Source organism: Labrus mixtus, chromosome 21 (genome assembly GCF_963584025.1).
Source record: "Labrus mixtus chromosome 21, fLabMix1.1, whole genome shotgun sequence".
Taxonomy (NCBI): domain Eukaryota; kingdom Metazoa; phylum Chordata; class Actinopteri; order Labriformes; family Labridae; genus Labrus; species Labrus mixtus.
Genome location: NC_083632.1, coordinates 5,199,933 through 5,209,849, shown reverse-complemented (window position 1 = coordinate 5,209,849; position 9,917 = coordinate 5,199,933). Strand labels below are relative to the sequence as shown.

General features: G+C 40.8%; 1 protein-coding gene across 1 annotated transcript; it reads left to right on the top strand.

Moving 5' to 3' along the window:
• Positions 1-447: 447 nt before the first annotated feature.
• pmp22b (peripheral myelin protein 22b) lies at positions 448-8,901 on the top strand. The gene is made up of 5 exons (XM_061027669.1): positions 448-604; positions 1,304-1,394; positions 1,662-1,755; positions 5,111-5,251; positions 6,564-8,901. The coding sequence occupies exons 2-5, from the start codon at positions 1,317-1,319 to the stop codon at positions 6,722-6,724; spliced, it is 474 nt and encodes a 157-aa protein (XP_060883652.1). The 5' UTR covers positions 448-604; positions 1,304-1,316; the 3' UTR covers positions 6,725-8,901.
• Positions 8,902-9,917: the final 1,016 nt, after the last annotated feature.

Below are 9,917 nucleotides of genomic sequence, written 5' to 3'. Positions count from 1 at the left end.
TTTTATCAAATATTCTGCTCAAATTTTTCCATTTTTGATTTCCATATTTACCAAAAAATGAAAAATGCATGATACGTACATTTGCTGACAAATTCCTCCAATTCCTTATATTATCTAAACAATCAGCTTTAAAAAATCAAAAAGTAAACCAAAAAGGAGTAAAGTAAAACTGTATGAAATAAATCATAACAGCAAAATAAAAAAGATAGAAACATATAGTCAGAGAGAAGAAAGACATCCTCGAAAGCAGATATCTGCTTTTTGTTACCACGACAGCCAAACAATGCTGATCCAGGTCTCCTCACACACTCCAGAAAGTTAGTAACTAAGGCAACCCGTGCGCTATTACGCATGAAGCATCTATATTGAGAAGCCTGGCGCTGGACCAGAGGGTCACTCCATGACGTAGCGACGCACGCAGGGCGTTGTTCTTCCATAATGAGACACTTTATAACAGAACGTCAGCCCCCCTGGTATCAATCTAGTCTGAGCGCGACTTTTGGGACTGACGGACTACCGCTGTTTGAATCTCTCTGGGAAACTTGATTTTTTGCTTCTGTCAAGCCTGAAACCCCCTTTGTCTTGTGGAAATAACAAGCGCTACGTAAGTAATTGGACTTTGGTTTTTCCTTCTAAACTTCATTCTATCCAGCTGCTTTCCTAGCGGATTAAAGAAGGAAACGCGGTTTTCGCTGGGATACCCGCTGCTCCATTACGCACACAGATCCAAAGAGCGAGGCGTCATCGCAGAAACATCTGTCAATACGCTTATTTGGTAGTTTAAGAAAAGTCATTTTGTCCGACAAAAAAACACCAAAAGTGGTTGGAATTTCAGTTTACTTCTGTCTGAGAAATGGTTAAATCTTTTAAATGTCCAGTAAACATCAACGTCAGGGAATTCAATCATTTCCATTTTGTAGATGATAGAAACCGGATAATTAAAAAAACATTTTAAAGGGATCCGAATGAGAGAAGGGATATTCTTAAAGGGAGTATTCACACTTCCCGTTTTAAGGTGTAATCGTGTCTAAGACGTGGTGTTTAACGCGCATGAAAGGCGTCTGAAAACAATAGCATAACAACTTCACCTGAGGTTAGATGTACGTGGAAGCTTTATGAACGTTGTCCAGATTTAGATTTTGTAAAAGGCTGTCCATGCTGAACGTGCTGCAGCGACACACCCATGTCCCACCACTCTGACATCTACACACACACACACACACACACACACACACGCACACACACAGACAGTCACACTCACACTGACTGACAGAGACGCTCTCCTCTTCTCATTGCTGCTCAGATCGTCAGAAAAGATGTTGCTCCTACTACTTGGAATCGTCCTCCTGCACGTTGCTTCTCTGGTTCTCCTGTTTGTGTCAACGATAGTCAGCGTGAGTAAAACTATTCGTTTGTTTTGTCTTTCTTTATCCTCTTTCTGAGGCATGAAATATTCTTGTAAATCAACCAAAAACTCAGTAATTAAGTTTGCAGGCATATTATACCTGCAGTGGGAGATATCATGCTGTTTATGTCTTCATTATTCTAAATACAGCCCTGTTCACATAGAATTAATAGTTTTGACTTGAGAAAAAGCGTTCTGATGGATTTGGTGCTTCTTTTCACACGTTACTGACAGTCTTGACTTTTGTTGACACCAGGTATGGATGTCAACTGAAATCAGCACCACAGACCTCTGGTACAACTGCACTACTAGCAATGGAGGATACCACTGTGACCCCGCATCATCTGGAGGTCAGACACCTGCTTTATTAACACCCTTTTCCTTTAAAACAACAGTAACTGTATATTTAATGTGTATTTTTGTGTTATACATGTACATCTTAGCCATTGCTATGCTGTTAGGCTCTGATGCATTCTCAGGGTTATTTAGGTTCATTTTCAGCTCTGCTTTGGGAAAGATAGTTTCCATACAAAATATTTGCATTGAAACCATTGTAAATCACGATATAAATGGGGGGATTGGGTTGTTTTTAAATGACTTGCTGAGATCCAGCATTTAGCATGTTGATGATGTGGGTGTGTCACGGCTCCGCTGGGACTCTGGTGCCATCTAGGGCAGAGAATGTGGGAGTGCTGTCTTGAGGCGAGAGCTGATAGGCTGCCGCCGTATAAATAGTCGTGGTGTGATGTCCATATTCAGGTCTCATGCTGGGGAGTCCATAGTGACAGGAGTTGTGGAAGTTCTGGGGTGGGGCTGCAGAGAGTATTTAAAGTTTTTTCGATCTATATGTGTGTGTGTGTGTGTGTGTGTGTGTGTGTGTGTGTGTGTGTGTGTGTGTGTGTGTGGGACAGAGTGTTTGAAAGCAGGGAGACCTCGGACTACCTCATGCAGAACATAGCATGCTGCTGCTGGGTCACGCCCAGTGTCAGATCAGAGTGTCCAGTGTTAGTTTGCAAGGATCATTAGGACAATTTAAGGCAGCAGCTGCAGCCTTAAACAGATTTATTTAGACAGAGTCAGCCACCTCTACATGTTTGAATTAGATCAGAAAACAGGGAGAATAGATAAATATTTCACTGTTTATAATTAAGACCCATACCACCATAGAATTTCCATTGCTCAAGGACAAATAACTTATACACAAAATGTGTGATTACTTATGTTTTGTTCCTTAATCTGCGGTCACAGAGTTGCAGGAGCTGCCGGCCGCAGCCGGGGTGATGTCATTTGTCTAGAATGAGCCGCGCTCAGCCAGTGTGTGTTTTGTCAGGCCAGCAGCGCCTGCATACTCTGCCAGGTAGTTTGATGGCGCAGCCAGTTTGTTTGACTAGCTTTCATTAGCTCACTGACGCACAGTGTTTATTTAAGAAGGCGCGTGTTGCTCTGCGTTTTGGCTTTGGGAGATGGAAGATAGAGGTCTGCTCTCACATGGACGTCAAGCCTGTGTTCCAACGGGGGCTTTTCTGTATCTCCGCTGAGCAATCAAGTTCCTTCTCCAGTGAATCATAATCATTATAATCAGGGGTTATTTTTAGGAGCTTCCTTGGTTACCAAAACATTGCCTGTGAGTTTGATGATGCCAAAGTGAGAAATATTCATGTCATAATTTATCACATGCCAAACTTGAGTTAAGCGTCACGTCCTTACAACCAGGAAACTTCCCAGAATTCAATCGCTCTAAATTTAGCTTCTGTAAAATATGTTCCTCCCCCGCACAGATATTCAGCGTATAAATAGTGAAGTAAACATATTTTGGTTGTGCGCTACTCCCAGCTCAGCGCGGCCTCAGGATAGAAGTTATTTACTGTTATTTTCCTGTTTTGAGTTACAGAACAATCCTTGTGTATCTCTGTATGAAAATACCACAATCATAAGATAAGATAAGATAAACTTTATTGATCCCCCATGGGGGAAATTTTTTCCGTTGCAACAACTCAAGAAAACAGGAAACAGGAATATAATTATTAAAAATAACAAGAAGTTAAAAATCAAACATATTTACATCAGTTAAATAAAGGGAGAAAAAAATGCAATAATAGAATAATACAAGGTATAAACCCCAGTGTTACAAAATGTACATTTTAGTATGTGAGTCATACATGCTTATCAGGGATATTCTGAGCCTTCAACTGCGCCTCATGCCATAGGAAATGCCCGCTTGTCGCTGTTTCCTACTACTGGTCAGAGGAGGAAGGAAGGGGGACAAGATGTGTGTTTATCAGAAAGCAGTGATGTATTGTCATATTTATAGGGGGGGGGGGGGGGGGGGGGGCACTATTCATAGGACAGGGATGGAACATTTCACCCATTTCTCATTGCATTATCACCATATTATGTAACATCTGAAGACAGGATCATTACAGTGGAATCTAATTGTTGGTCTGGTGCGGTATTGTGCATGGAGATTTGCAGCGTGTCATGTTTCCTTCCATATCTCATCCTGGAGCCAATGATCACGAGGGCATTCTGTAGTGCTGTTATTATGGGTAACCTGAGCCCCAGACTGTGCCAGCAGTCAGGATGCTAGTTCCCTTCAAATCTGAAAGAGATATTCCAGTGTTGTTCCAGGAAAATGGTGGCAATTCTTTGAAGACAGAAAGAAGGAATAAGTTACAGGGCTATGACGTCGTTTTCATTTGTGTCCCAAGATTAAATGTGGCCACTCAAAATCATCAGATCACACAAAGCAGGCCGTTTCATTTTCCCAAATACACTTTCTGTTTTACGAGGGCTAATAAATTATGAATACTACCTTTTTTCCGTTCTTTAAGTGCCCCCCCATTAAACCACAACATTTGATTTGCATAATGCAAGAATCAATATTCCAAAGATGCTTGAGGAAGTTGAAAGGAGCACCTCAGACATTTTAATGCCAAAGTTTAGAAGCGGTAAGCATACAAATGGAGCCACGATAAAATAAAATTTTTATAGGCTTTACTGGAATATTTGCTGTTTTATGATAGGACAGGACCACATGGATAGACTTGTAAAATCTCTGGTGACACACAGACAAATCAAGGATGTCCTTTGCGGTCTATACCTTGGGACGAACCAGCATTTTATGGCAGGGATATGACTATAACGCGACAGTAACAGAAGGCACTGCACAGAAGTGTTGGCTGGATACAGAGATGGAATGAGTGTGTTCTCAGGTAACCTGAGAGGACAGGCAGGCGGCTTGGTAACCCTTAGACAAGAAATAGACCCTGCTTGAAAGTCCTAGGATTCCTGGCATTGTGGAACGAATGAAGCACAGATACAACCACACTCAGATAGATAGCAAAGATGGACTCTAGTCTACTTTGTCAATACAGTACAGGTATCTAATGGGTTAATGGTTTCGAGCAGCCAGACCTTGGAGGACTAACAAACAATCAATGTGATACATTTAGTCGTAGGTCCTGCTCTGAGGGGCTTACCAAGCTTTTAGGAACAAGATACCTAGGTTCCATTGTGGAGGATCCATTACAAATTCCCAGAAGTAAACATAGACACAGCAAGCTCATTATGTTCTCTTTGGCATTATTTTTTTGTTATTGGCATTTGTTTCCTCTTCTTCTTAACTCATTAAGACAGTTGTGTGCTTTTGCATAATGTCGATTGCAGTTCCTGTTATTGACAACACTCTCCTTCTTCCCTTTGCAGAGTGGATCCAGGCGGTCCAGGCCCTCATGATCCTATCCATCATCTTCAGCTGCCTGTCTCTCTTCCTGTTCTTCTGCCAGCTCTTTACTTTGCAGAAGGGCGGACGCTTCTTCCTCACTGGAACCTTCCAGATCCTTGCAAGTGAGTTGGATCAACCTCAACACTTCCAACACAAATCCATTGACAACATAACTGACAGCAGATAGACATTAAACAGAACATTTTTCTGATTCATCAATTGACCCTACTTCTTTGTTAACTTGTCCATATCCCACATTCCAAGGTGACATCTTTAAATTGCATGTTTTGTTCAACTAGTAATCTAAAAGAAGTTGGTAATCTAATGGCAGTTTTTTTTGGCTAACCATTTCTTGATTATCAACCAAATTACTTATCTTTTGAGCCCAACTCTTTGGTCAGTCAATAAAGGAAAGCTTGTGTAGTCAGGAAGACAATCATATAACAGATGCTCAAACTGGCTCTTCTGTTGCTATGAATTGAATCAAGAGAGTCTGAGCCAGTCACTAATGGTTTAATGCCCCACTTGTCCATTGTACTTCATGCCCTTTTGCCAGAGAGTGGCTCCACTGCCCGTCCATTGTCTCCTCTCTTGGCAGCCCTTTCCAACATCCCAGGTTTTTGTTCTCTGCATTGACTGGTACCCAGGTGCCCACTCAGCCAAACAGGAATGACACTAAGCCAACTGCCAGCCGCGCAAGTTGAAATGTCAGGAAGGCTGGCAGTGCGGGGGTCTGACAAACTGATCATGCCTTGTCTGAAAAGGGAGGTGGGCAGCATAGGGAGAGCTTGGAATACAAAACTGGATTGGGCTCAGTAAGCATGAATCACCTTGAGTGGGGATTCCCTTCGGGTTGAGCAGACTAATAATGTTCCTTTTTAATTAGCAGTCATTGGAATAGGTTTTTTGTTCAAAGGCTGAACGTAGCAATCGTTACTCTGTACTAAAGAACAGTTGGCCAATAGTGTTATTGGCTTGCTAGCTAACCAACTAAATTGCGAACAATTAATGAAATGGCATGATACCATTGCATACAATTTCTTTATGCAATTGACAGCAATTTCAAGAAGCTCTGTACTTGAACTTGAGCTCATCTGGACACTTCTGCTGACTACTTTAACATAACTACACATAAAGGCACATTTTACAATGCCAATGGTGCATCCTCTCACATTTGCGTAGATTGCTCATGGGATGTTACTTGCATGACATGCTTAAGTTACACTCAGAGCTTTTTCAGTGAAAGCTTAGTCTACTAAGTCTCACTGGGCAGTTGTACTTCTGGGAAACACTGACCTGCTGGCTTCCACTGCCATGCAAAGGTTCAACCCAGGACACAAGACAGAGAGCAGGATATTGAAGTGAAACATGATCTTATAATTGATCAGGAAGATGGAGAGCATTATTCAGTATTCACTTTTTCCCTCTCTGCAGGTTTGTTTGTGATGAGTGGCGCCATCATCTACACGGTGATGAGTCACGAGTGGGTGCCGGCGGCGGCCGCATTCGGCTATTCCTACATCCTGGCGTGGGTTGCCTTCCCTTTGGCGCTGATCAGCGGACTCATCTATGTCATCTTGAGGAAGCGAGACTGAGGCCATCAATCCATCCCAGTGTTCCCAGTAACCCCCTGCCCACTTGCAAATGTCAGACCCCCTCTGAAGTTTAAGTTCTGATGCCTGAGTACCAATGGCCAATGGAGCCACCAGGCCAATACACCCAGATCACATGGATGAGGGATAATACCAAAAATTCAAAGTGCAAACCAACACAAAACAAACATTACTGTCTCAGTTAAATGATGTATATAGTATCTATGGTTTAAAACCTATTTATAACACTTTTTACATATATGTACATAGTTTTTGTGTTGCTCGTCAACAGATACTCGTATGAGCTTTGTTTCAGCTGATTAAGTGCCTTGTGTTTGTTTGTAATGATGGAATAATTAGATGCTATTTTGTTGTTGTTTTTTTTTTGTTTTAATTGCCAAATAATTAGCAAAAAAAGTTTCTTGAAGTAAATTAACCAAAATGCATGTATAGAAATAGAAGGCATAGAATATTTTATTGACAGGCTTGCTTTACAAAAAGAGTGGAAACATCCATGGTTGTAGCAGAGCCATGAAAGTAGATCTGGTCCTTTTTTCTATTTGTGAATTTGTGTTTTTTTGTTTTCAGTGTTTTTCTATTTCTTATTTTCAACAAAAGATGGTGCTATGTATTTATCATTCCTCTTACTGATAGCAGTCATTTACAACAGAGTTACTTTTTAGTCAAACAGCTTGCCATTAATTACAGCGAGTATCCAACAGAGGTGCCTGACTGCTTCTTTAGGGAACACTAGCCTAGTTCACACTGAAGTGTCTGATTTTTTTTTTCTCCATCAGCTACTGTAAAATATTGATATTTGAGTTTGGGGTGGTATATTGATTAAGTAAACAGTCATTTTGAATGTCAGTATTATTCTGCCAGTTTGTGAAGAGTTTGATCACAGCAAATTTACTTCATATAAGCTTTATTTTTGCTCCATTTGCCTTTATTTCCCCACATTTCGATGTTTGTGTTATGCTTACGACTGTTAGTCTCAAGAAGCCAAATTCCCACCTTAGTGGAAATCCTAACAATTACAGCCTGAGAAGAAAGTGTCAGTTATTATTACTACAAACACATACCACAGAGTTAAAGCCATACAAGAAAAAATACAAGATGATAGGAAAAAAAAAAAATTTAGTATTAACTTTGTATGTTAGAAGAGGACAGAGATGTTTGCAGTGACAATACAAATGTCTGTTTCACATACTTGAAGTCTGACATGCTGCAGTCTCTGCCCACTGATGTCTAGATGTTTGTTCCTTTTACTGTATCAACCACGGTGTAAATGTTGTGCATAACAGATGGTGATGACAAGTTAGCATTAAAACATTCACTTACTCAATAAAACAACTCTCACATTATCTAATACTGTGTATTCCACTGTTACAAGGGACTGGATTTATGCTGAAAGCGATGCATGAGGAAGCAGAAAGGACCTCATGCAGGATAACAAGTCATTTTCTAGGCGGTTGTGCTTTCTGAAACATGCATCTGGCTACAAGTGTCATAATAACAGCCAGAATATGAGATAAGAACTGACAGTGACAGCAGATTCTGAACCACTAGTGATGAAATGTTGCAGTCAATAGTTGCTTGAAGATCATATGCTATGTTATCAAAGATGTCAGCCACTGAAATGTAAATTCCTGTGTACAGTCTAGCAAAACAAGTCTATTTTACAGTATGCGATCTTACTCTGGTAGATCAAATAATCTGCCTTGTGCATGTGTTTGCAAATGCTGTATGTGACTAGTGTTACCGTGCACTAGAGCGAAGGCATGGTCTGCACCCAATGCCAGTTATTCAAAACATGCAGCTACTGTTTCAGTGTCAACAGAGTCTCTCGCATAGCATCAGAAATAAGAAGACTTGGACGTGGCAGGTCTGTCCTCTGCGTGACATCTCGGGTGAGACCCTGCAGCGTTCCATCACAGCTACAGTATGATGTGGTATTTGATTCAGTGCTTACGCTAGCTGCTAGTCTGCTGTGTCTTTTAGCATGATGCTCATTACTGGGTTCAGTTAGAAGAGACTGACTCTAATGACAACTGCCCTACAACAATTTTGTGTAAGACAATAAAAGACTATGCCATGTTTACACCTAAACTTCAAAATGCTCTCTTGATAATACCAAAGCAACTTTGAGTTTAATCATTAAAGGATGTTTCTTACCACCACTACGGAGCATGTCGTGTCTTTCAATATCACCAAAGCCGTGGGAAGATGTTTCAAATAGGGCATGCTGTGGGGATGAAGCAAGATTTGCAAATTTGGGGGGTGCTCAACAGCCATTTGACACCCACATAGGTTGTTCTATTAATCAAGGCCCTAAAAAACAGTAAGGTGTAGACTGTGATTGCTCTACAGTTTTGATTCTCAAAATTCTCAAAATACATGTCAGAACACATTCACAAAACACGGGCCCCGATTGAATCGCTGCACAAGGAAAATCGTCTTGAAGAATTTCAACCAAGTGTAGCTGCCTCTTGATATAAACTCTGTATTACAATGACCTGGAACCTTTACAAAGGCTGCACACATTTAACAGTGACTAGCCCACTGCACGATGATGTTAGCACTATCATTCTCCTCTCAGCTAATGTTAGCTTAATTCATGCTAGCCCCCTGCCTTGTCACTTTCAAAGAAGTTGCTGAGGCACCATGGTAAGTGCTTGAGATGCTGCTGTCATCTAATTTATCTGATAAACTGCTGTGTTTTTATCCCTTTTGAGGGAATTTTTTAAGAAATATGAAATTAGCTAACATATTCTTCCTCTCTTCAGTGCGTTGTGATGTTATAGCTGTAGCATTCTCTTCACCACCTATGTTAGCTTAATTCATGACAACTCCCAGGTTTCTAACTAGTTTAACGTTGCTGAGGCGCCATGGTAGTGTTCTTTAGGTGTCGCTGTCATTAGATTCAGCAACTGATAAACCACTGTGTTTAAGTCTCTTTTGATGGACTAGATAGATCAAATCTGAAATTTGGTTTTGCTATCTTTTAGCTGTTTGTGCACCTGTTGGCGACAAGTGTGAGTTAACAACAATTTCCGACCGGACTGAAAATGAGTTCCTTAACCATCAACCAAATTAAAATATGATTAAAGGTGGAAGATTATATAGGTTATTTATTAAGTCAAGCACCCACCACCCACCACACCCCTATAACACACAACCTTGAGTTTCACACATA